This window comes from Dromiciops gliroides, chromosome 4, assembly GCF_019393635.1.
Source record: "Dromiciops gliroides isolate mDroGli1 chromosome 4, mDroGli1.pri, whole genome shotgun sequence".
Classification (NCBI taxonomy): domain Eukaryota; kingdom Metazoa; phylum Chordata; class Mammalia; order Microbiotheria; family Microbiotheriidae; genus Dromiciops; species Dromiciops gliroides.
Genome location: NC_057864.1, coordinates 362530000 through 362557240, shown reverse-complemented (window position 1 = coordinate 362557240; position 27241 = coordinate 362530000). Strand labels below are relative to the sequence as shown.

At 35.8% G+C, this 27241-nt stretch overlaps 1 protein-coding gene across 1 annotated transcript in view; it reads left to right on the top strand.

The window, feature by feature from the left end:
* THEMIS (thymocyte selection associated) overlaps positions 1-26798 on the top strand; it is a 241945-nt gene extending 215147 nt beyond the window's left edge. The window contains exons 6-7 of the mRNA XM_043963045.1: positions 8588-8738; positions 25974-26798. Of these exons, the coding sequence (XP_043818980.1) occupies positions 8588-8733 (146 nt within the window). The 3' untranslated portion in view covers positions 8734-8738; positions 25974-26798. The remainder of the gene's footprint in view (positions 1-8587; positions 8739-25973) is intronic.
* The last annotated feature ends 443 nt before the right edge of the window (positions 26799-27241 follow it).

Sequence of the window (27241 nt, the reverse complement as noted above, 5' to 3'; positions counted from 1 at the left end):
ACTAGTTCCTGACTTCAAGGAACTTGTATTTTATTGTCAAAAATGAAGAATTTATTATAGCATGATTAAGACCTGTTCTTGATGAGGTAATGTTGGGGCTGAATGATCACCACTTTTTTTTTCTAAATTCTCACAAATCCCTTTCATAATATATTCTCTAACTTTAACACGATAGGACAAGAATCTAGAACTAGAAGGGACCTTAGTGACTATTGAAGACAACTCCTCATTTTAAAGATGAGGAAAGTGATGCAGATAAAGCTTAATTGACATACTCAGGGTCACACTGTTAGTGTCTGAGGTAGAATCTGAATTTGTCTTCCTTATCCAAATCCAGTACCTAATATGCTATACAGTGCTGTCTTCCCAGGGTCCAAATCAAGTCCAGGGACTAAAGAATGCTTAATTACCTCTTTTTTTGAAAAATCTATTTTTTTTCAGTCATGTCTGACTGTGACCCCATTTGGGATTTTCTTGTCAAAGATACTGGGGTGGTTTTTCATTTTTTTTTCTCTAGCTCATTTTTAGATGAGGAAATGGAGGCAAACAGGGTTAAGTGACTTGCCCAGGGTCACACAACTAGAAAGTGTCCGAGGATATATTTGAACTCAGGTCTCCTTCAGGCCCAGTGTTCTAGCTACTCTGCTACCTAGTTGCTCATAAAGAATCTATACTTTTTTAAAAAGGTGGAAAAAAGGAAATCAGGACATTCACCTGTCTTCTGTTCTTCATATGTTATTCTGCTATCGACTCGATAGAAATATTAGGAATTTCTCTTACTCTTATCCTCCTATTTTCTTTTTATGCAAATGTATATGCAAAAATTGAATGAACCTTGTTAAGTGTACTCCATCCTTGGCCAAGAACCTATCTTAAGCTAGTTCTTTTTTTGTGTAGATATGGCACCAAAGAATACAGACCTAACTAGAAAACGTAATTTAAAAATTCCACATTTATGTTACCTTCTAATGAGGTTTGGATGGTAAAAGAAATATTAGCCCTGCTTGTGTTTTTCCCCTATTCAAAACACTAAGATGGCTCATCAAATGCCAGAGAATAAAAACCTTTTGGATGGCATGTAGGGACTCCTTATAATATGGACTTGACTTTTTCCAGGCTACTGTCCCCAGATTCCCTCTTTATAAACTCTCTGATCCAAACAAGCTGGAATACTCAGTCCTCCCAGAACATGATTCATATTATCCTGCTAATAGCTCATAAGGACATCTAGTTGTCACAGTGAATAAGGTACTGGGCTTGGAATCAAGAAGACTCATCTTGGTGTGAGTCGAAGCAGAATCTCACATCTAACTCAGAGCTCCTTGCAACCTGACCAGCAGCCTCAATTATCTCCAAAATGGAAACTATCGCCAATGATTAGATGATTGTAAAGGTCCTAAAGAAAGACCAGGTTCCCCATAACAAGATACTTGTTGCTGGGGTTGGCATGGTATGTGCCATAATTATCTGAATGAAGGATTTAGCTGATGAACTTGCCCAAGTTGATGTCATAGAAGACAAACTAAAGGTAGATATGATGGGTCTCTGACATGGCAGCATTTTCCTCAAAACACCAAAGATTGTTTCTGGCAAAGACTACAGTATGACTACAAACACAAAACTGGTTGTTGTTATGGCTGGGACATGTCAACAGGAGGGAGAAAATTGTCTTAATTTGGTCCAGTGTAATGTCAATATCTCTAAATTCATCATTCCCAATATTGTTAAATACAGCACTACTTGTAAACTGCTTATTGTTTCCAATCTAGTGGATATTTTGACAATATGAGGCCTGGAAGCTAAGTAGCTTTCCTAAAAAAAAACATGTTACTGGAAGTGGTTGCAATCTGGATTCTGCTCTTTTTTGTTATCTAATGGGGAAAGACTCAGGGTCCATTCTTCAAGCTGTTGTGGATGGGTCCTTGGGGAACATGGAGAGTCCAGTTCTCCTATGTGCAATGGTGTGAATGTTGCTGGTGTCTCTCTGAAGAATCTTTATCCTGCTTTGGGAACTGATGCTGTTTCAGAGAATTGAAAGATGTTCATAAACAGGAGGCTGAAAGTGCTTATGAGGTGATTAAGCTGAAGGGCTACACTTCCTGGGCCACTGGTTTATCTGTGGCAGATCTGGGAGAAAGCATTATGAAGTTTTTTAGGAGAGTACATCCAATTTCCACCACGATTAAGAACCTATATGGCATTAATGATGATGTCTTCCTTAGTGTCCCATGTGTATTAGGGTAGAATGGCATTTCAGATGTGGTGAAGGTAACCCTGAATCCAGAGGAAGAAACCCATTTAAAGAAGTGTATGACCCGGGGCAAGTCACTTAACCCTGTTTTCTTCAATTTCCTCATCTGTAAAATGAGTTAGAGAAGAAAATGGCAAATCACTCCACCATCTTTGCCAAGAAAATCCCAAATAGGGTCACAGAGTCAGACAGGACTGAAACAACTGAACAATGCTTTGCAGGATTATTAAGAGGAAAAATGAGATAATATTTGTAAAAAGTGATAAACGCATTGTCAGATACATAGTAGGTGCCATCTAAATGCCTATTCCCTTCTCACCTTCCCTTTCCCTACCCTACTTCCTGGAGACTACTAATGTGAATCTTTTGACTCAGTTCTGAGGAAGTTATTCCAAAATAGTTCAGTGCTCATAAAACAAAGATATGCCTGTGCTTTGTTTGGACAAAAGAGAATTATTAAGGATCTGTCTAGTGGTATGCTAGTAAATGATGAACAACTGAATTTGGGGGAAATTTTATGCATGATATACTTTTAAATTTAACTCACTTTTAAAATATTATCTCCATTACTTTTTTGAGTCTAGACAGTCAGCAAACCATAAATCAAGGCCTGATTTGTAACATTTTCTGATTTCTGAAGTATAAATGCTCAACTGAAAATTTTAAAAAATATATTTTATTTATTTCATTAAATATTTTCTAATTATATGTAAAATATTTTAAATATTTAAAAAAAATCTGAGTTCCAACTCCTTTCCCTTCCATTCCTTCCCTATGTCTTGAGAAGGCAAACAATATGATATCGATTATATATGTCACACTGAAAATTTAATAATCAGTTCCCATGATCTGGTTTATGCTAACTCCAGCACACCTTTCTTCTGTCCCTCTCTAGTAAGTGACTTCCACAGTCAGTAGTAAAATCTGATTCCTAGGGCAGCTAGGTGGCGCAGTGGATAAAGCAGTGGCCCTGGAGTAAGGAGGACCTGAGTTCAAATCTGACCCCAGACACTTAACACTAGCTGTGTGACCCTGGGTAAGTCACTTAACCCTAATTGCCTCACCAAAAAAAAGACAAAAACAAAAAAAATGTGACTCCTACATAAGGATTTATGTATACACACACACACACACACACATATATATATATAATAATTATAAATTTACTGTAAACAAAGCATCCATGCCTGGTATTTATTCAAAGCCTGGGGACTAAAAATCTTGATCAAGTTAATGGACAAGAAAAGCTTTCACTAAGCTTTATAGGAAGCATTCCCATCAGCAGCTGCTCTGAAAGAAGGGTCCAGAGAGAATATTGTGATTAATACTCACAAATACCTCTATCAAATATTTAATTTCACCTTAGGTTTTGAATCTGCCTTTGTCGCATTCCTAAATAAAAGAGAGAATCTGCTCTTTGGCATTCTAGCTGTAGCAGCAAAACTGTGTAACCAGAAATACAAAGCTGGAAATATTTTAGAGACTTTGTGAATAAGGGTTAAGACTCCAATTAAACAAATTTATACTATAAGCCCCCAGCAGAGAATCAGTGAGGCCACAGGGTGAAATGTTCCAAGACTTTATTATGCTGAAGATGAAGAATAAGCAATAAAATAGGCATAATCCCCTGGGTACATAGTTGAACTGAAAGTTTATTAGAGCTTAATACATTATGGGAAATGACTGATGGCTCCATTGACCACAATAACACCATCGCATGTTTGTACTGAATGCCGGCAATAGAAATGGAGTTTGGAGATGACTACAGTATTCAAAAGAATGCACTTTTTCCTTGTCTTCTGGGACGCCAATGGCAAGAGATATTTATAACCATTTCTTGGGTTTATAGAGTAGGTGCTGCTCCTTGGAGCACTTGGAGCAATTGGCAGAAATGTTCTATGCAAACACAAGGGGTTAATGGCTTCATAAATATCCTCATCATAATCAGAGGGCAAGACATTTTACTGCTATTCATATCTGGCTCAATAAATACTAAATCACAAGGGGGTGAAGTGCACGTAGAACAAAGCTCTCAAATAAAGCTAGTGGTTACCTTGCCTATTAAAGGGATTATATGGGCATCTTCAGTGGATAAAAGTTTCCATAACATGTTTCATATGAAGTTGGATAAAAAGGAAGTTGGCTGATTCATATATCATTTTCAAGAAGTGAAGAAAGATCTTGGCACAGTTAATAGTCAATTTGCTTTCTAAGAGGTGTTATTGTATCATCCGGAAAATAAGTGGGTTGACATCAGACCTCATAACATCTCCCTTCAAACATTTATTGTCTTTGTTCAATTCAATAAGCATTTATTAAGCTCCTACTATGTGCAAAGAATTGTCCTAAGCATTAAGGGATAAGAAGGAAAAAAATGAAATAATTACTGTCCTGAAAAAGCTCTTATTTACCAGGCACAGGAGTGAGAGAACATAAGTATGTATTCTTATAAGTAAATATTAGGTTTTTCAGTCTGAAGAGGATATTAACAGCAGTGGAAATCAAGAGAATGTTTTCACAAGTGATTCCACAACTATGAAGTGGCAACTGAGCTGAGCCTTGAAGGAAGCAAGGGAATTTAAAAGGTGAAGGAGAGGAGAAAGGATATCCCAGCCTTTGGAAACAATAGATCAATCAATCCACATGCATTTGTTAAACATTTAGTAAGTACAAGGAACAGTAGTAGGTCCCAGGTACTCAAAGACATTAGTGAAGCAATCCTTGCTTCACTATGACTTTACTTTTGATTTAGTGTGGGGTTGCAACATTTATTGGTACACAGACATATACATTTAAAGCTATATATAAAATTAATACATGGTATAGTTCTGGGGTATTTTTGGGGGGCAGACATTAGTAATTAAGGCATCATGTAGAAGGGGGTCCTTGAGTTTTTAGGAATCTAAAGATTCTAAAATCTGGAAGTGAGGAGGGAGTATAATCCAGGCATAGAGGACAGGCTTGGAGATGGGAGATTGATTCTTGGGAATAATAAGCATTAACAAGGCTATTCTAGTTGAACAGTGGAGTGTGTAAAAGGAAGAAATGTGTAATAAGTGTAGAAATGTAGTTTGGATCACATTTCAAAGGCCTCTAAAAACAGAACAGAGGAGTTTATATTGGATTGTAGAGGAAATAGGTAGTTCCTGGAGGTTTCATTGAGTAGGGAGGTAATATGTTCAGTGATGTGCTTTGGAAAAACCATTTTCACAGCTATCTGTGGGGTTAATTGAAATAGGGCGGAGACTTGAAGCAAGGTATCACTAAGAAGGATGTTGTAGTAGTTTATTTGAGAGGTGATCAGGACCTGAAGAAGGGAGGTGGCAGTGGAAGTGAAGGAAAGGGGACAGATACAAGAGATGCTAGGGAACTAAAAACAACAAGTTTTGGAAACTGATTGAACATATATGGTGAAAAGTACTTAGGGCCCATATTAGACTGATGGCAGTAAGAATAGAAGAGAAGGAATGGGCATGAGAGATGTTGGATATAGGGAAATAAGGGAGAAGTAAAAGATGACAACAATCAGGGTGACTGAGAGAATGTGATAGTATTGATGGAAAAGAGAAAATCAGGAAAAGAGTAAGTTGGGGGAGAAAGATAATGATTTCAGATTTGGACATGTTGAATTTGAGGTGCTTTTATCTGAGTTCAAATTGCTACTCTAACACAATGGTCATGTGACCTTGAACAAGTCACTAAATTACTTGATCTCAGCTTTCTCATCTATGTAGCTAAGGCCTTGAAAGACAAAGGCTAGAGGAAAAAGTGGCATTATAGGAAGGTGGTATAGTGGATAGATTGCCAGGCTTCGAGTCAGGAAGAATCATCTTCGTGAGTTCAAATCTCACCTCAGACAATAGCTCTATGGCTGAGCAAGTCACTTAATCCTGTTTGCCCCACTTTCCTCATCTGAAAAATGAGCTGAAGAAGGAAATGGTAAGTCACTCCAACATCTTTGCCAAGAAAATCTAAAATGGGTCATGAAAAGTCAGACATGACTAAAAAAATGATTGAACAAAAACAAACGAAAGAAAAGGAGGTGAATCTAAAGATTATGGGAAAAGGAGTTTCATATTCTCCTTAAGTTGAAAGATTTCAACTTCCTGTTTTTGTATTGATAAGAAAATTGAAAAAAATAGGTATTTTAATAAAGGTCATCTTATCTACACACAGTATGCCAATCAGTATTTGATAAATGCCTTTTAGTAGAGGAGATTCAGAGCATCGCCTATACTTTTCTGTGAATGTACAGGCAAGTCAATCAGTCAGCCAGACAAAAAAGGTTTTAAGTGCCTGGCACCGTGTTAAGTGCTGGGGATAGAAGGCAAATATATGATCCCTGCCATCAGGGAGTTCATATTCTATTGGGAAAGACAACATGCAATAAAACATAGTCATGCAATAAATATACAGAGTAGAGGGAAAGTAATCTCAGAAGGAAAGCAGTGCTGTGTTTATTGGGGTGAATTGTAGGGAAGACAGAATGTGACATATGAATCAAATCTTGTATGAAGCCAAGGAAGCCAGGAGTGGAAGGTGGGCACCAAGAGCATTCCAAACACTGGGAAGAGCTGGTACAAATGCTGGGAGATGTAATTCTCTAATGCTGTCGGCTCAAGCCCCCACTGATATGCTTCCTTCCTTTTGCACTGAGGTGCCTAAGTTTAGGATAAGATAATTCAAGCTACCAGCTTTTGAGGATTTTGCCTCTTTAATTTCCCTCTGATTCATTTCCAATTCATTATCTTTAATTTGTTATCTGTATATCAAGAGAAGTCTTGGCACAATGAATTGCATTCTTTTTACTTTGTGTTCTGTAGTATTTTGTACCCTTTGCATTTCCATTATTGAATACGACAGTGATTTCTAGGGTAGAATTTCAGCAGCAAAATTAATCACACTGAAGATCTGATTCTCCTGAGCCCATTCATTAATTAGTGCCATTTAAGTTACCTTTTCATATTTCCTTTGGTACAATTGTATCATTCTGCAGAGGATGACAAACCTGTCTTTTACTACATCATGCAAAACTGATTTAAATTCTCACTTCTTCCAGTTATCCCACTATTATTCTCACAAATGAGGACCAGTAATAATAAAGACTATTATAGATGTCTGAAATAAGAGATATTGGGGGGGGAAGCTAGGTGGCACAGTGGATAAAGCACTGACCCTGGATTCAAGAGGACATGAGTTCAAATCCAGCCTCAAATACTTACTAGTTGTGTGACCCTGGGCAATTCATTTCATTGCCCCACAAAAAAGAGACGTTAGGAAAGCACACTGGCACTATGACTTCATTGTTATAAGGAAACCTTAGATGAGGAAACTTTCTACTAATACAAGCTAGCATCATCTCTGAAACTTATAATCTTTGAGAGTTATCCTGAGTAGAAGTATCAATCACATGGCCTACAGGAGTGTAGCCTGAATTAGATTAAAATATAATTTGGGGGGCAGCTAGGTGGCGTAGTGAATAAAACACCGGCCCTTGATTCAGGAGGACCTGAGTTCAAATACTGCCTCAGACACTTGACACTTACTAGCTGTGTGACCCTGGGCGAGTCACTTAACCCCCATTGCCCTACCCGCAAAATATTTAAAAAATGTAATTTGGGGGGCAGTTAGGTGGTGCAGTGGATAAAGCACCAGCATTGGATTTAGTAGGACCTGAGTTCAAATCCAGCCTCAGACACTTGCCACTTACTAGCTGTGTGACCTTGGGCAAGTCACTTAACTCTCATTGCCCCGCAAAAAAAAAAAAAAGTAATTTGGAAATATTTAACAAAATAAATAAAAATGTATTAAAACCTAGATAATATCATGCTACATTTTACATTTTAAAACTGTTCATCTGAGGCTTGCATGAATCCTTATGTATGAATTAGTGGTCCTTATTTTCTGTCTTTTAGTTGGACAACACTGCTCTCAAACACTGAGTTTAAATGACTTTCCTAGTGTCACAAAGCCAATATGTGTCAAAGATAGTACTTGAACCTGGGTTTTTCTGGCTCTGAGGTCAGCTCTCTGTTCAATTCAACATACTGTCATCCCAAGTTTGTCTGACAGAGGCTAAGCTGGCCCATGTTGTATACCAATAAAGGACCACCTATTAGTGACTTGACTTTTCTGTAACATGGCTAACATAGACTAGTTTGCTGAAGGATGCTGGAGAAAGTACCCAGGGATACAAATGTCAGGGCTACCTCTGAAAATAAGCGCGAATATTTTCCATTTAGCTATTGCCAGTGAGGGGAGACTAAGGTGGTTATAAATATTGCCAAGTGGATGATCTTTCATTTCCTTACCCATATGTTTTATTCATTTGTTTAGCCTCAGCAAAAACTGTGCTCATAAAAGATAGTCTGGAAAGGAAGCTAAAGGATGAGAATGATCATAAACACATCAATGAAAATTTAGTTGAGAATGTAAAGCCAAAATTACAGGAAAAGACCTTCCACAGTAAAGCCCACTCTTGAAGAAGGTAAGTGTGCATTGCAAACTTCCATATTTATATTCAATGGATTGTTTTTTAATCTACATAAAATCACTCTAATTTTCTGTTCATATTTTGAGCTTTTTAGAGAAAAGACCAACATGATACAAATAGACACAGTTTAAATGGATACTTGGAAATCGCATCCCTTATAATTGATAGAAAAGTAAAAAATAATTGTCCTGAGGTATCCCTAAGCAATGGAGATTCCTCCTTTTCATTTTAAACCCCCATCTGCTTTTCTGGCTGTCTGACAAACATATTCTCTGATAGGAGGTAAAGTATCAGGAGTGTACTGCTAGATGTTTAGCAGCCAGCTTTCCAAAGCAAAACAAAATAACAACAAAAACCACCACAATACACTTTTAAACATAATCTGCATTATTAGCATTTTCTCTACCACTTTCTTAATTCTAGAAGATCAATAAAACAATAAATTAAGCCTTGATTTATAACATTTTCCAATTTTTGAGGTGGAAATATTCACCCTGAAAATTGAACAATTACCTCTTATGAGCCAGTACCAACTGGCCTCTAGATGACAAACAAAATTTAATTTTACTATATTGTCTAGGCCTTGATCAGATCGAAGTTCACACCTATAAATGTTTGACTGATTAAGATGTGTTTCCACCTGAGAAAGATATCACAGCTAAGCTAAGGAGATGGATGTATTCAATTAAACTCTCATATCCTTATATTTGTATGCCTTTGGATGTTATTTTATCCTTCTGGGGCTTAGTTTCCTCATTTGTAAAATAGGAGGCTTGGTTTAGATTACTTCAAACACCCCTTCAGGCTCTACATATGTGGTATTATGCTGAAGAATTTAAAAAATTCCTTTAGGTTTATTGTTGTTGTTGCTGTTGTTATTTTTGGCAGAGGGAGGCAATTGGGGTTAAGTGACTTGCCCAAGGTCCCACAGCTATACCGTCTCTTAGCCTAGTTGTGCTTCCATAGCAGACTCTCTCCAGATTGCTAAGCAGGCCACAGGAACCTTTAGGACAGCACAATATATGTTCTGACCAGTGACCACTATAGTGAGTTTCAATGGTCCCCAGCCTAGATGACCTTTATGTAGTGGATGGCAGGGGCTCAGGTGAGTGATCTTATGCACCTATAGAGAAAGTAGGTAAAGATAAATAGTAATAATACAGAAGTACAGAATAAAATGCAGTATGTAACCAAAGATTTTGTATAATTATCCATAGTTTTTATTTGATCTATTACCATCTCTGTGAATTCCTGGGAAAGGAATGTTTTAGAAAAACTCTTTATTCTAACATCTCTTCTTGTTCCAACGAGATCTATAAACATTTTTGTCATTACTAATTAAGTGCTTGCCAAAAATTAATCATAGAGCAGTCAGATTTTTTATTTTAGGACTAGAAGAACGTACTGTGAGAGGGAAAGGTTGCTTTTATTATTATTCCATTGATTCTGCCCCATAAGTTCTAGGTTTGAGAACCACAGACTGACGATCTATGCTGGGTCTGAGATCTTTCAGTGCTATTTAATGTGGTGTTAGAATTTAGAATAGTCAGTGAATCGATTTTAACTTTATGTTATCCAGAGAGATATGATAGCCACAACTGTGGTCAACTAGGTAGAGGTTATCATGTGCAAGGGAAGACAAAAAATGAAAATATAGTTAGGAAAGTCCTGACATCTTTTGGGGGCTACTTCCCCATTTCCCCCCATTGATTCCATTCAACAACATGGAACTGATTTGATCACCAGTCATAATACTTGATGTAGTCTTCTAACATTTTCCCTTGCTTAATAAGTTATAGAGTTGGCCATGAACACTACATCTAAAACAACTAATATAAATGCTGCTGCTGCTGCTGCTAATAATAATAGGTAGCATTTACATAGTGTTTTAAGGATTTTAAAGCATTTTACTTTTGTTATACTGTATTTCATTTGACCCAGTTTTGCCTTCCAAGTTGTCTTTAATTGTCAAGAAGTCTGTTACACAAGAAAAAATCAATTGTGATCAAATAGAAATCTCTACTCTTTACAATGATTGCAATTTGTTTCAAGCGATCTGTCTAAACTTTACATAGCTGATTATCTTACTTGCAAATTAACACCAGTATTAGCAAGTTTAATTTGTAGCTGCTGCATATGGTATAATAATCAGTGAACCTTCTCTTTGTCCTCATTAAACCCTTACTAAATATTACTAAAGCTTCCAGCCCTTTTATTCTTTTTGTTTGTTTTTTTGCAAGGCAATCAGGGTTAAGTGACTTGCCTAGGGTCACGCTGCTAGTAAGTGTCAAGTGTTGGGGCTGGATTTGAACTCAGGTCCTCCTGATGTCAGGGCCAGTGCTTTATCCACTGTGCCATTGTAAAGTTGCTATCTAGCTATACTGTCTAAAAATCTAATGAGTGGTCACCAATAAATTAGAAGCTTTAGCAAAAGTTTAGACTTTTAAACATTTATTAAGGAGCATAAGAATTTGGTGAAGAGAGAGAAAGAGGCCTAGATTCCTACAGCTATCTATCTCAGGGAGCCAGCATTTCTAGCTCCCCGCCCCACCGAGGTCCTCAAGAAAGAGAGAGAGCCTCGCTCCTTCTTCGTCCCACAAGCCTCCTGTCTAAACCAGAAACATCAAATGTCACTTCTTGATGCCAAGGAACTGACCTTCCAAGCCACATGGCTTGCCCTCAGACACCTTCTCCTCCTGGCAGAGCTTTCCTACAGTATTTCTCCAGCAGGGGGCATCACTCCAATTGTCACACTATGTATCTGTTCCTTATCCTTTTCTTGAACTTCTTTCTAACCCCAACTCTCATACATCTACAATTAACAAATAACCACTACAAAATCAAATTTAAAACATATTCAGGTATTATCCAATTTGAATTATTGTTTAGAATAAATATTCATAAATACTTTCTAGCTTTCAAAAATCTCTTGCACAATAAGAGAGTTCCAGCAATTTCCTCAAAATTCATATCAGGGGATCAGTATCTGTGAATTAAACTTGAAAATTAGAAGTCTCCGGGGCAGCTAGGTGGCACAGTGGATAAAGCACCGGCCCTGGAGTCAGGAGTACCTGGGTTCAGATCCGGCCTCAGACACTTAACACTTACTAGCTGTGTGACCTGGGCAAGTCACTTGACCCCAATTGCCTCCTTAAAAAAAAAAAGTAAAAAAAAAAGTCTCCACCAATTCTCTTACACTCTAACTTCCAGCTCCATGTCTTTGCACTGGTTGTTCCCCATGCCTGACATGCACTCCTTTATCTCCCCCTCATGGAATCTCCAGTTCCCTCTAATAACTCAAGTACCACTTTCTTCAAGGAGCCTCTCCTATTTCCTATCCCCTTCACAAACCTGCTAGGACCTTGCTCCCCCCTCAAACTATCTTGTATTATATTTTTATATATTTTATATATTTTCATTCATATATATATATACATATATATGAATAGCTCCTTGAGGCCAGGGTTTGTTTCACTTTTGTCTCTACCCTCGCATTTTAACACAGTGCCTTAAACATAGGGTTTAAAAAAGAATGATAATTAATTTATTAATGGAGTGGTCTTGGGGAGAGAATATGACCTTTTACTAAGCTTCAGTTACATGGACTCTGTCAGAAGGAGGCTGGTCCATAGTGCCTGATATAATAACAATCTATGCCCCCAAATGAGCAAGCCACTTCACATATAATACAAGAGGTTCTCATTATCCATATGCCTTCCATTATTTATTTATTTATTTTGGGGGGGTGAGGCAATTGGGGTTAAGTGACTTGCGAAGGGTCACACAGCTAGTAAGTGTGAAGGGCCTGAGGCCGGATTTGAACCCAGGTTCTCCTGAATCCAGGGCTGGTGCTTTATCCACTGTGCCACCCAGCTGCCCAATGTGCCTTCCATTATGAAGATATATTTTAATTTTTATTTAGACATGATTTCATTGTTGATGACATTCATTTTTACTAATGCAGATAAGCAACTGGTTTTTTTTGCAAGTTTTTGTGTTAGAATGGTTCCCAGAGAGATAAGGAGTAGAAAAATGTATGTCTGAGATGACTTGAATCCAAAACTTCCTCACTCCTAGTCTAGCTGTTTGTCCATGAAGTTATACTGGGAATTTAAGTTATCTTAAGAGAAAAAATATTCATTGATGAACTGAACACTCTAAAAATTAGTAAATACTTAAACACCATTCCCCCACAAAGTAGCATATACTCAAACATTGCTCCCTTACTAGTGTTCATCCCTGCCCATTTATCAGCATCATTGCCAGTCAATTCCTTGTTGATTATGTGTAGATGATTTGAGAGAGATCATTTTAATTTCAAAGAGAAATTTTAAGAGAAACACAGGAAAACTGATGAAGCCCTTGAATAATTTTTAAACAATGACCTTCTTTATGATCATGATGGGAAAATCAAGTAACAAGGGAAGGATGTTTCAGGATGCTTTCATTCAATTTTGGCAGAAAAAAAATGTGGCTGAAGAACCAACATTTGATTTATTCTTTGCTCTAAGAACTAATGTGTAGTTGTAATTATAATTTAAATTCTGTTATATATAACAAAGATGAATTAATTTTCATAATTTGTTTCATTTTTCATTTTCTATGAAATGATGGTCTTTATTTTTAAGTGGATTCACTTTAAATGCCAAATTTTTGGCATCATTTGTCCTCAGATAACAAGGACTTCCTGCATCTCAGTGCTTAGAGCAGTTCTGTGAGATGGGAATTAGAAACTACAGATAAGGAAATGCAGACCAAGAGACCAAGTTACATTTTTGGAGCCACATTGCTTATAAGCAGTAGAGACAGTACCTGCACTCAGGTGTCTCTTGAGCCTAAGTCTGGCATTCCCCTCCATTACATCACTGCCTCATTAAAAAAAATACATATGTTTTATTTCTTTTTCTCCCTGCAGACTATAAAACTCCAAGCTTACATTGTCCAGCAACGGGGGAAAGATTACATACAGCCAAGTTCTGCTTTTAAGAAAACCTGGAATTTCTGTATTTTTTTTCCCTTAATATTATTTACTCTGCTATTTTAAGAGACTCAATACAAACCCCAAAGGGCTCTTTCACAAACCGAACTTCCCAGTATTTTCACATCTTAAGATTGTATGATTTTAAATTTCAAGTATAGGGTTTACTTCTCCCCTTAAACTTTTTAGCAAAGTTGAAGTTCTTAAGGGGCAGTGAGGGAGTAATGAAATGTAAGAGTGGAGACATTTCAGGTATAAATGAACCATTTTACACCTTGCAGAGGATCAGAGGCTTTGTACAGCCCAAATGCATTTGAAAATGCCAGCTGAACAATGTACCTGGTCCCAGGTCACAGAATGACTCACTATCTTTGTCCCTAGCTACTCATTTGCATACACTAACAGGAATTTGGGAAGTATATTGGGAGGTTACAATAATTTATAGGGGAATTTGGGAAAACTCAGATGAGTCCCTATCTTTGTCATCTTGGCTCTGCCTCTCCCTTCCTTTTCATTTCTTTCTCTATCTGCCACTGAAAGTTAACAAGAAAGGCTAGCCACTTCTTCCTATACCCATGGACTCAATATACTTAATACCCCTGTTCTCCCAAACCTTTTAAAGTTAGACATTTCCTCTAAATTATTTTATTCCCTTCTTGGAAAGCATTTTTAAAGAAATGTTTAATTGTTTTCTTTTTTTTATGCATTGCTAACTCTTTCCAGTGACTCTTCTCTAATCCCATAATCATCTCCCTTTTTAATAAATAAATAGAATGAAGCAAAACAATCACATTGGCCATGCCTACAAATGTATATTTCATTCTGCCCATATTTTCTACCACCTCTTTGCCAATAGGTATGTTCTACCATCAAGTCTTTTGAAGACTGAATCGTAAAGCACTTTATAACATGGCCCCTTCCTACCTTTCCTGTCTTAACTTTAATCTCTTCCTTGTACATTCTGTGATCCAGTGATACTCTTCTCCTTGCTGTTCCTTACATAAGACATTCTACCTCCTGACTGCAGGCATTTACAGTGACTATCCCGCATGCCTGAAATTCTTTTCACCTCATCCCTTTCTCCTGGATTTCCTGTCTTCCCTCAAATTCCAACTAAAATCTGACCTAATTTAAATAGCCTTTCCAAATCCCTTTCAGTGCCAATTCCTTTCAACTGAGATTACCACTAATTTACCCTATACATATCTTCTATGTGTATAGTTGATTGCATATTGTTTTCCCCCATTAGAATGTTAGTTCCTTGAAGGCAAAGAGTTTATTGGTTTTCTTTGTATTGCCAGCATTTTACCATGTGCCTAACACAAAGTAAATGCTTAATAAACATTTGTTGACTGTTACTTAATGGTTATTACATTGATCAGAATTGAATCAGAAGTCATGAAAAAATCATTTGTTGCGAGTGTTCTTGCTAATTTTAGTTTTCAAAAGTTTGTCCTTTTTAGAAGTGATTTTTAGTAGAGTAGTATGATGGTAAGAGCCCTGGATGTGGAGTCAGAGGACTTGATTCTGTTTTTGTAATTTTGTAATTTTAATTTTTTAAAATTTATTTATTCATTTTAATTTTTCTCAGTTCCATGTAAAGATATTTTTTGAGTTCTAAGTTTTTCTCTTACCCTCCCTTCACTCCCACCTCCCAAAGCCAGTAAGCAATTTGATATAGGTTATATATTAAAATCATATTTAAAATATTTCCACATTACTAAGAACAAAAGAAAAAAACAACATAAGAAAAAAATAAACAAAAACAATAAAAAAGAAGGAACAACAAAAGTGAAAATAGTATGCTTCTGTGAGGAAGTGGGTGGTGGTCTCCTCCCAGTGTAATATAATCGCCACCATTCAAATTATACTCCTCTGCACCTGTCTGAGGACAAAGGCCCCAGTTCCCCTTCCCTCTGGCAGACAGGTCACATGGTCCTGAGCTAGTCTCAACTAGGTCCTCTCTGGAGCGGATTGAAGGAATGTCCCTGTGTACCATCCCTATTACCTAAGAACTCAAAGAATAATTATGGAAATTAGGGTTAAGAATACTTCATTTCAGTTAGCTAGCATTCTCACGTAGATTGTGACCCTTACGTAATCAGCCATTGATGAACAAGGGGAGGGTCCATTTTGTTTTAGGGACTGCAAGCCCTCACTCTGCACCTGCCTGCTACACACTGATCACAGTGCTCATTCTCTCGAGAATGAAAATAAATGAGCCTTTGACACATCGCCATCCAGTTCCAGAGAATTATTGAGCAGGGGTCATTTTCCTCTCACTTCAGTCTACATTCAGACTCTATAGTTCTTTTTCTGACTGTCGAGGTCATTTTCCACCATAAATCTTTTTGCATTGTCTTGGATCATTGCATTGCTGAGAAGAGCCAAGTCCATCAGAGCTGATCATCACAAAATGTTGTTGATATGGTATACAATGTTCTCTTGGTTCTGATCATTTCACTCAGCATCAATTCATGTAAGTCTTTCCAGGTTTTTCTGAAATCCATCTGCTTATCATTTCTTATAGCACAATAGTGTTCCATTACATTCATATACCACAACTTGCTCAGCCATTTCCCAATTGATAGGTATCCCCTCAATTTCCAATTTTTGCTACAACAAAAAGAGCAGCTATAAATATTTTTGTACATGTGGGTCCTTTTCCTTTTTCCATGATCTCTTTGGGATACAGACCTAGTAGTAGTATTGCTGGGTCAAAGGATATGCACGGTTTCAAAGCTTTTTAGGCATGGTTCCAAAGTGCTCTCCAGAATGGTTGGATTGGTTCACAGCTCCACAAACAGTGCATTAGTGTTCCAATTTTCCCATATTTGCTCCAACATTTATCATTCTCCTTTTTTGTCATATTAGCCAATTGGATAGGTATGAAGTGGTATCTAAGAGTAGTTTTAATTTGCATTTCTCTAATCAGTAGTGATTGAGAACATTTTTTCTTATGGCTGTAGGTAGTTTTAATTTCATCATCTGAAAACTGCCTGTTCATATCCTTTGACCATTTCTCAGTTTGGGAATGATTTGTATTATATATTTTATTCAGTTCTCTATATATTTTAGATATGAGGCCTTTATCTGAAACACTGTTTATAAAAATGTTTCCCAGCTTTTTGCTTTCCTTCTAATCTTGTTTGCAGAGGACTTGATTCTCATCAACTCTGTTCTGATGCTTAAAATACAGTAGTTCTTTAATAAATACTTGACCAACTGATTTATTAGGTAGCTCCTCATCTGTAAAATGAGCTGGAGAAGTAAATGGCAAATCACTCCAATGTCTTTGCTAAGAAAATCTCAAACGGGGTCTTGAACTATCAGACATGACTGAAATGATTGAATACATCTCCTTATCAATCTAATTAATTCAGATCAATGGATGAAGTCACTTTCTCTCTAGGCCACAATTTTTCTCACCTGTACAAAGAGGGGCTTTAACTAGAGAGGGTCCCATATGACTTCTATAAGATATGATGGTTTAAGGCCAAGCTCAAGTCTCATTCCCTCTTTGAGATCTGTCTTAACCACTCCAGTTCTTGGCTATCTTTTGTTCTTGTTCAGTTATTTTCAATCCTGTCTGACTCTTTGTGACTTTATTTGGGATATTCTTGACAAAGATACTGAAGTGGTTGGCCATTTTCTTCTTTAGCTCATTTTACAGAGGAAGAAACTGAGTCAAAGAGGGTTAAGTAACTTGCCCAGCTGTCTCCTTTGAAATGCTCTAGAATTTAGTCTATATCATGTCCTGAACTAATATTGTTGTTTTAGTTATGGAAACTCATAGATTTTGGGGTTTTGGAGTCAGAGAATATTGGTCTGAACCAGGAGTATGCTAGAGCCAGCTTTAACTGGTTCATGAGTCAATTGTTAAATTTTCAGTGTGAGAATTCATACCTCAGAAATATACCTTCTACAAATACTGGTTTGATTTATTGTGTTTTTTTAAATTAAATTTTAGGGAGCAGCTAGGTGGTGCAGTGGATAAAGCACCGGCCCTGGATTCAGGAGTACCTGAGTTCTAATCTGGTCTCAGACACTTGACACTTACTAACTGTGTGACCCTGGTCAAGTCACTTAACCCCCATTGCCCTGCAAAAAAAAATTAATTTAATTTTTAGTTCTGTATTTTCTCCTTTCTAGTTATTGAGAAAGAAAGAACACTAAAACTCATTACAAATTTATATTATCATGTAAAACAAAGTTAACTAGAGAGAGAGGGAGGGAGAAGGAAAGAGAGAGAGAGAGAGGAGGAGGAGCAGGAGGAGCAGGAGGAGGAGAGTGAGAAGATAATGATGATATTCTTCAGATTGCCTCTGAATCTGTCAGCTCTCTAACTGGAGGTGGATAACGTGTTTCATCATGAATCCATTAGAACAGTGATTGATTATTATGTTAATCAGAATTATTAAATATTTCAAAGTCAATTATCTATAATTGCTATTACTGTATGAACTGTTCTAATTCTTCTTACTTTACTCTATATCAGTTCATACATTTTCTCCTGTTTTTTTTTCTCCTGAAACTATCCCCTTTATCATTTCTTACAGCATGATAGCATTCTATCACATGCATGTACCACAACTTTTTCAGTCATTCCCCAAATGATGGATATTCTATTGGTTTCCAATTCTTTGCTCCCACAGAAAGTTATGATAAATATTTTTTGTAACAATGGGTTATTTTTTTTCCTTTCTATTATCTCTTTGCAATATAAACCTAGTAATGGTATTACTGGTTCAAAGAGATTTAATAACTTTTTGGGTATAGTCTTAAATTGCTTTCCAGAAGAGTTAAACTAGTTCACAGCTTCACCAACCATACATTAGTTTACTTGTTTGCCCACAGCAGCTCCAACATTTGTCATTTTCCATTTTTTTGGCCATCTTACCTATTCTGATAGTTGTGAAGTATACTTTGGTGCTCTTTAATTTGTATTTCTCAATTGGTGATTAAGACAATTTTTATATGACTATTGAGAGCTTAGATTTCCTCATCTGAAAATGCCTATTCATAAGCTTTGGCCATTTATCAGTTATAGAATTTTTCCTTATAAATCTAAATGCTATCTAAAATTGAGATCTTTAACAGAAAAACTAGTTGCAAAGTTTTTTCCCCCTCTGGTTTCCTCGATTTCTTTTCATTTTAGCTGCAATGGTTTTGTTGGTACAAGAAACTTTTCAGCTTTATTTAATCAAAATTACCCATTTTACTTCTGTGAACCTTTCTTTCTCTTCTTAGGTTATCAGCTCTTCCCCTATCCATAGATCTGACAGGTATTTTTTTTTCATGTTCCACTAGTTTGCTTGTGATGCCACCCATTGTGTTTAAATCATGTACCTGTTTGAGACTAATTTTAGTTTCTGCCAGACTACCTTTCATTTTTTTCTATGGTTTTTTGTTGGATGGTGAGTTCTTGCCTCAGAACCTGGGATCTTTTAATTTATTAAGCACTAGTTAATTGCTCTTATTTGTTTCTATATTTTGTGTGTTTAATCTGTTCCACTGATCAAACCTATTTCTTACTCAATACCAAAATTTTTTGATTACAGATTTATAGTATAGTTTGAGATCTAGCACTACTAGATCTCCTTTCACGTAAAAAAAGATTCTCTTTATATCCTCGACCTTTGTTCCCTCCAGATGAATTTTATTATTATTTTTTCTAGTTCTAGAAACTAATTCTTTGATAGTTTTATTGGCAAGGAAATGAATAAGTAAATTAATTTAGGTAGTTTTGACATTTTTATTATATTGAAAAGGCTTCCCCCTAATTAATAAATATTTCTGCAATTATTTACATCTGTTTTTATTTGTGTGATGTTTTAAATTGTGTTCATATAATTCATGTGTGTGTCTTGGTAGGCAGAATCCCAAATATTTAATACTGTCTGCAGTTATTTTAAATGGAATTTCTCTCACTATCTCTTCCCGATGGATTTTTTCTTTGGTAATATAACAAAAAGCAGATGCCTTGTGTGTGCTTATTCTGCATCCTTCAACTCTGTTAAAGTCATTCATTGTTTTAATTAGGTTTTTAGTTGACTCCAGGATTCTCTATGTAAACCATCACATCATCTGTAAAAAGCCATAGTTTTGTTTCCCTTTTGCCTATGATAATTCCTTTAATTTCCTTGTCTTATTGCTATAGTTAGGATTTCTAGTATAATATTTATTAGTAATGGCAATAAGGAACATCCTTTCTTCACCCCTGATCTTATTGGAAGACATTCTAGCATATCTCAATTATAGATAATGCTTGCTCTTTGTTTTAGATATTATTTAAAAATTTAAGGAAAGATTAATTTATTCCTATCTTTCTAGTATTTTTTCAAATATGAATAGGTATTATATTTTAGCAAAAGCTTTTTTGACATTTGTTAAATATTATTTTTGTTGATTTTATTATTAATATGGTTAATTATGCTTACAGTTTTCCTAATATTTAACTAACTGTGCATTCTGTATATAAATCTAGCCTTGTTATGTCAAGGCTTATATATAATCTAATGGACTGTTTTAAAAATCTTGTTAAGTAGCTTCTGGTTTTATTAATTAATTTTTTACTTTGGCTAATCATTGCTTTGATTTTTAGGATTTCTATTTTGTTGTTTAATTTTGGGTTTTTAATTTGTCAGTTTTCTAGAGATTTTTTTTAGTCGCAAAATAATGAATTGATCTGCTCCTTTCCTTTTTTACTTATGAAGGTATACACACAGACACACACACAGACATGCACACACACACATCTTCTCCCAGTTACTGCTTTGGCTCTATTTCACAAATTTTGATATGTTGTCCCATTGTTGTCATTAATGAAAATGTTGACTATTTCTATAATTTGTTCTTTGATTTGCCCATTGTTTAGGATTAAATTAGTTTCCAACTAATTGTTAATCTTTGCTTCAAAGGCCCTTTATTAAATGTAATTTTCTTGAATTATAGTTGGTAAAATACATTTAATATTTCTGCTTTTCTTCTTGTGAACTTTTATGCCCTAATCACTAATTTTGTGAATGTTCTATGCATAGCTGGAAAATATATATAAACCTTTCTATTCGTATTCAATATTTTTCAGAGGTCTGTCATATAAAAAATTCTATTAAAGTCCTTAACTTCTTTCTTGTTAATTTTATATTAGATTTGTCAAAGTCTGAGAGGGGTAAATTGAGATAATCCACTATTATGGTTTTACTGTCTATTTCTTCTTATTTAACATTTCCTTTTGTTATGCCATTTGGTATATATATGTTTGGTAACAATACTAATTCATTGTCTATTGTACCTTTTAGCAAAATGTATTTTTCTTTTTAACTCTTTTAATGATATCTATTTTTGCTTTTGCTTTGTCTGAGATCATGATTGCTACCCACTGCCTTTTTTTTTACTTCAGCTGAAACATAATATATTCTACAGTAGCAGTTTATTTTTACTCTCTATTCTTCTGTTTTGTTTTTTCTTGTAAATAGCCTGTTGTCGAATTCTGGTTTCTAATCTATTCTGTTATTCTCTTCTCCTTTATGTGCAAGTTCATGTCAGTCATGCTAATAGCTATACATACTAACTATATTTCTCTTCTTTTTCTTTTCTTTTTGTTCCCTCTTTAAAGAATCTCTTTTGCTTCTAATACTTCCCTTTATTTGCCCTCCCTCTAATTCCTACTCTCCCATAACCCCTTTCCATCCTATTTTCTAATTCAGTAAGATATATTTGTATACTAAACTTCTATTCTTCCCTCCTTTAATCATTTCATATTAAAGTTCAAGTGTCATTTACTTCCTCCTCCCTACAAGTAGCTAGTATAGTCACCCTATAGCTGAGTCAAAACTATGGCATAAAAAGGCAGAAATAAAGAGAAGCATAGAGGGTTAAACATGAGTGACATCATAAGGGATCAAGAAAGGTTAAAGTGTTTACATTTTTATATGCAAGGATATTTATAGCTCCTCAGAATTTTATTATCACTAAGGGTCATAATAGGAGTCTAATTGGACAGAGGATGTGATTCTGTCATATTTGAATAATATCAAAAGTAGAATGGAATGGGTAGGGAAGAGGAATGCACTGAGAGGAGGCAAGGGAGAGGAAAAATGGGGAAATGATATTACATGGATTGGGTGCACAAAAGTTGTTTGTAGAACAAGAGATCTCTGGATTTTGGTTGTTATATTCCTATGCGTTTTCATTTTGAAATTTCTTTCAGCAAGTGACCAGTGGATTCTTTCAATTTCTACTTTTCCCTCTAGCTCTAAGATATCTGAGCAGTACTCTTATGGTTTCTTACAATACTAGGTTTGTTGTTATTGTTATTCATACCTTTTAGGTAGTCCACCGATTCTTAACTAATCCCTTCTTTACCTATTTTTGTGGTCAGTTCTTTTTCCTATATTTCACATTTTGACTTTTTTAGTTTTTTGAGGTTTTTTTTTTTGTTGTTGTTATTTCATCATTTCTCATACAGTCATTAGCTTCCATTTGGCCAAGTCTTATTTTCAAAGAGTTATTTTCTTCAGTAAAATTTTATACCCCCAACCTATTAATTTTCCCTTCATATCTTTCTTGCCTATCTTTTAAAAATATTTCCTCTTCTGCTCTCATCTGGGTTTAAAATTCATTTTGAGTTCCTTCTTTAACTCTTGAATTAATTCTTCTAGGATTCTTATTGGACTTGTTTAAAAACTTCACTTATCTTTGCTTATAGATTAGAAAAAAAATTTTTCTTCTTCTATGAGCTTCCTTGTCACCATAATAGCTCTTTATGGTTGGGTTATTATTATTATTATTATTATTATTATTATTATTATTATTTTGTTGTTGTTGTTGTTGTTGTTCATTATTCCAGCTTACTTCTTGATTTAGGACTTTATGTTCTGGGCACAGCACAAATCCGAGGTGAATGTTTGACCTTTGATGCCATTCTTTTATATCTCTCTGCTATTTTCATAGCCCTGGCTGGGGCCTTAAAAGTTTTCAGTGCTTTCAAAGTGGTATGAACCAGGGGGCTATCTGTTTACTGCCCTTGTGGTTTGAGTTATTCAAGTTCTTAATCCCAGTGTCAGTTTATCATCTTATTTCTTGTTGTGGGTTTTAGCAAACTACTGAAACTACTGGTTGACCCAGCCACCCCCACTGGGAAGATCTCTAGGTTGAGAATGACATCTTCCAGCTCCCCTTTGTTGTGAGACACCTCATTCGTCTCCTAGGATAAGCTCCACACAACTACCATTAGTTTACTAGAATTTGTTCTGGGTTTAATACACAGGTAGGATGAGAACTCACAACCACTCCTCTCTACTCTGAATCTATGACCTGGAGCTGAGTGCTTTGTGTCAGACATGCCACATGAAACTTCTTTCTGCACCCAGTCCTTGTTCAGGGACCCTGGGGATATATGTCTCATGTCCCATCTTGACCTTCTCTCAGTACCCAGGTGTTAGAATGCCCTTTTCCACAGCTCTTGGGAGTTTTTGCCAGCTCATATCCCCAGACCTCTATGTCCAGCTCTCTAAACCAAGATGAATTGGAAAAATTACAGAATGGGACTTCTTGGCTTTCTTGATCAGAATTCAGTCTGGTACATACTCTAGATCTCATGAAGAGGTGTGGGAAAAGAGCATGACTCTAATACTTCCTATGATTATGCTATCTTGACTCCTTTGATTTATTGTTTTATTGATTATCTAGACTTTAAAAAGAGATGGAGAAAATATTAATAACTCAGATTAAACTATAAAATGTTATATATATTTTTTCCCTTAGAGTTACAGTTATTAAACTACCAGCACAACCCTGATCTGAATCACAGCTCTGTTGTGTATATGTCCTTTGCCAAATCATTTAACTTCTAAAATGAGGGGGCTGGACTAGATATTCTCCAAAGGCCCTTCAGAGTAAAAATCCTATTATATTTTTGTACTTATTTTCTTGAATCATATCAGCAGCAAATGTTAATGAATCTGGGAACTATTGGGATGACAGATTAAATAATTAAATGCAATATTATGATAATATATTGCAAATAATATATTATACAAGGTAGATGGGCTTTGTAGTACACAGCTGTAATACCAGCCACTGGGGAAACTGAAGTTGGTGGATTGCTTGAGTTTGGGAGTTTTGAGTTGAAATGGACTAAGCTAATTAGGTGTTTACACTAATTCCAGCAAAAATATGGTAAGGCCTTGGGATTGGGGGTGGGGGTGGGGGAGAGATTACTAAAATGCTTAAGGAGAGAGGCAACCTGGCCAGATTGGAAATAGAGCAGGTCAACATTCCCATGCCATTCATTAGTGGAATTGAGATGAAATAGGAAGATTCAGCTTGAAAGAAATATTGAAAGAAAAAATAGATTGAAAGAAGGGAGGAAGAAAGGAGAGAAAAGGAAGAAAGTTATAGAAAGGAAAGAAGGAAAGGTAGAAAGAAAATGAAGGAAGATAAGCAAGGGAGGAAGGGAGGGATGAAGGAAGGAAGGAAGGGAAGAAAAGGAAAAAGGAAAAAAGGAAGAGAAAAAGGAAAAGGATGGAAAGAAGAAATGAAAAAAGGAAGAGAAGTAAGGAAGAAAAAGGGGAAGGAATGAAAAAAGACAAGAAAGGAAGGAAAAAGGAAAGGAAGGAGATTAAAAAAGAAAAAGAAAAGAATGAAGAAAAGGTAAAAAAGAAAGGAAGGGGAGGGGGGAAGGGAAGAGAAGAAGAAATGAAGGAAAGAAGAAGGAAGGAAGGAAAGAAAGATGAAAAAAAAGATTATATAAGATAAATATCACTGATTTTGGTCAGTGTGCCTAAGTGCCTTCTCTCTTCTAAATCATAATAAAGAGTAGCAGCCAGAGCTAAGAAATTGGGAGATGATTGGCAGTTTTTCAGGTTTGAAGAAGACAAGATGAGATGCCTGTCCAGGTACCTTGTTCCCACCAACTATAATCTCTCTCTCTCTCTCTCTCCCTCTCTCTCTCTCATATCAGCATGCATAGCTGTGGCAGAGGAAATGACTTTCAGGCTGTTTGTGGCACTAGCATGGAATATGAAGAATTATCTTCTTTATGTATCTATATTCCTTATTCGCTATTCAGGGAAATGAGTCACAGAGCTTAGGTGTTACATAAATGTTCAGTTTAATTTCATTTACATTATTGTTATCATTGGGCATGCTGGTTTCTGAGTTGTGCTTTCCTCATTCTACATAACTGCCCTTTTCTTTCCAAGCTTCTCTGAATTCTTCATCTTCATTGTTATTAGGGCACAGCAATATTTCATTCTATTCATGTACTGTCATTGGTTTAGCCATTCCTCAATCAATGAGCATTTCCTTTGTTTTCAATTCCTTGTATAGAAGGCATTCTTATTCAGATGAAGTTTAGACTAAATTGTCTCTGAGGTCCCTTTCCATTCTGATGTGTGATTCTGTGATTGTAGAAGTCTACCCAAAAGGAATGGAGACTCAACTTGCCTATTTATGTGCTCAAACTGAATCTGTGATTTTTGTTATATTAAATAAAGTCTGTCCAATATTTGATATATAGATCTGAGTATTTTTATGGGAGCTGGAGACCTTTTTCTTTGAGTTATACAGCTTTGATCATAGAGCAGATTTTAATATTCCTGGGGGATACATTTTATGATTTGTGTGAGACTCTTTCAATATTGAACCCAATCTATATAAACCCAGAGCTTTGGGTCTGGACAAATTATATCTGCACCATTGCACAGCTTTTCAATATCAAACAAGGCACTTGATTCTTTGTGCCTCTGATTCTTCAGTTCTTAAAAAGAGTCTATTGTTGTTTTTATTGTTGTTTGTTCTTTATTTTCAATGAGGACCAATGACATTATGGGTGATGTCATGATTTATGTGTGTTGATGAGAGAGTGCATCCTAGATAAAGGGAAGCTTTTATGCAAAAATACACAGGCTTTCAGTTTGTTCATGGATATTTCCTACCCCATTTCTGGTAATGTACTCTCCAAATATTCCTATTAAGAATCAACTTTAGGAGCAGCTAGGTGGCGCAGTGGATAGAGCACCGGCCCTGGAGTCAGGAGTACCTGAGTTCAAATCCGGCCTCAGACATTTGACACTTACTAGCTGTGTGTCCCTGGGCAAGTCACTTAACCTCAATCGCCTCACCAAAAAAAAAAAAAAAAAGAATCAACTTTAAGAATAGACTGATTTTTTTCCTAGGTTTTTTTTTTTTGTTGTTGTTTCATCTCCCTATCTTATGGGGTTTTTTTTTTGTTTGTTTTCTTACAGAAACCTTCCAAAATGACTAACATCTGCAATAATGAGAAATAACTGAAACCACTTGAAAATTGAACAGAAATATTACATGAAGAAAAGATGCCTTACTTTTGTCTTCTGAGAATCATCTAAAGCTCAAATCAATTGTCATTACAGTGGTCCCCTGGAGTAACTTGACTGACACACATAGAATATTAAAAATCCAGGATATATAACAAGTTTGACCATAAAACTTTACAAGAGAAACCTGTGGCCAGAAATTAATATCTTCTACCTTTTAAAATTGCATTATAATTTAGGGACTAATTTATGAAATTTGCACATACATTTCTTCCCTTGCATATTTTACGTATAATATGAGTAAATTTTTAAAGTAATTACATTACCCAATTTTTTGGAACCTCATAAAATCGCCCTGAAATGGAACACAATTAGGAACGGACACCTCAAAACACTTCATTCTAAATTTCTTAATCATCAAAAAATTCCTTTTGCTACTTCTCCAGTTTTTCTCTTTACTTTTGTTAAATGGGGGGAAAGAAGAGTTTTTAACTTTTATAAAGCATGGTTATGTGTGGATAATGTCTGAAATTTTTAGCAATTCTATTTGCTATCTTTTGAATTGTGGGAATGTATTTTATTTCAATTTTTTGCCTTTTTTAAAAAAATAAAGCACAAGAAATTAAGTCTTAGGCTTACTAGCTAAAACTTTTCTAGGTCATGGGCATTCCCCAAGATCATGACTCAAGGATGTGACCCATTGCAGCTGACTAGCCAGGCTACAATTTAGTCACATTTCCCCCACTCCTTGCAATTATCCTTACTCTGATAAAATTATCAAACTAGATATCTCCTTCAGAAGAGCATGGATCAAGTCCCATGGGAAATCCATTCAACAGTAAGATTTGATTTTTAAAGGAAGTCTTTGTAATTATCACCAAAGCTAGTTTCTTATTATAAGTTATATTGATCCTTATTTGTAATTTATAATACCCTTACATTTATGTAGCACTTTAAAATATTTTTACATTAATGATTTAAGTTGATCTTTTTAACAAATACATAAGGTAGGTATTTTTAATCTCCATTTTATAAAGGAGTCAGCTAAGGCACAGAGAATTTAGTAAGGAACAAAAGGAAAAGGACTAGGTTCAAAGCCCAGATCTGACCTTTTCCACCTGTGTGCATTGCCACTTAATTCTCTGGTCCTCAGTTTCCTCTTTTGTAAAATGGGGGTGATAGCAATTGCACTACTGTTTATTTGCTGTGACAATAATGCT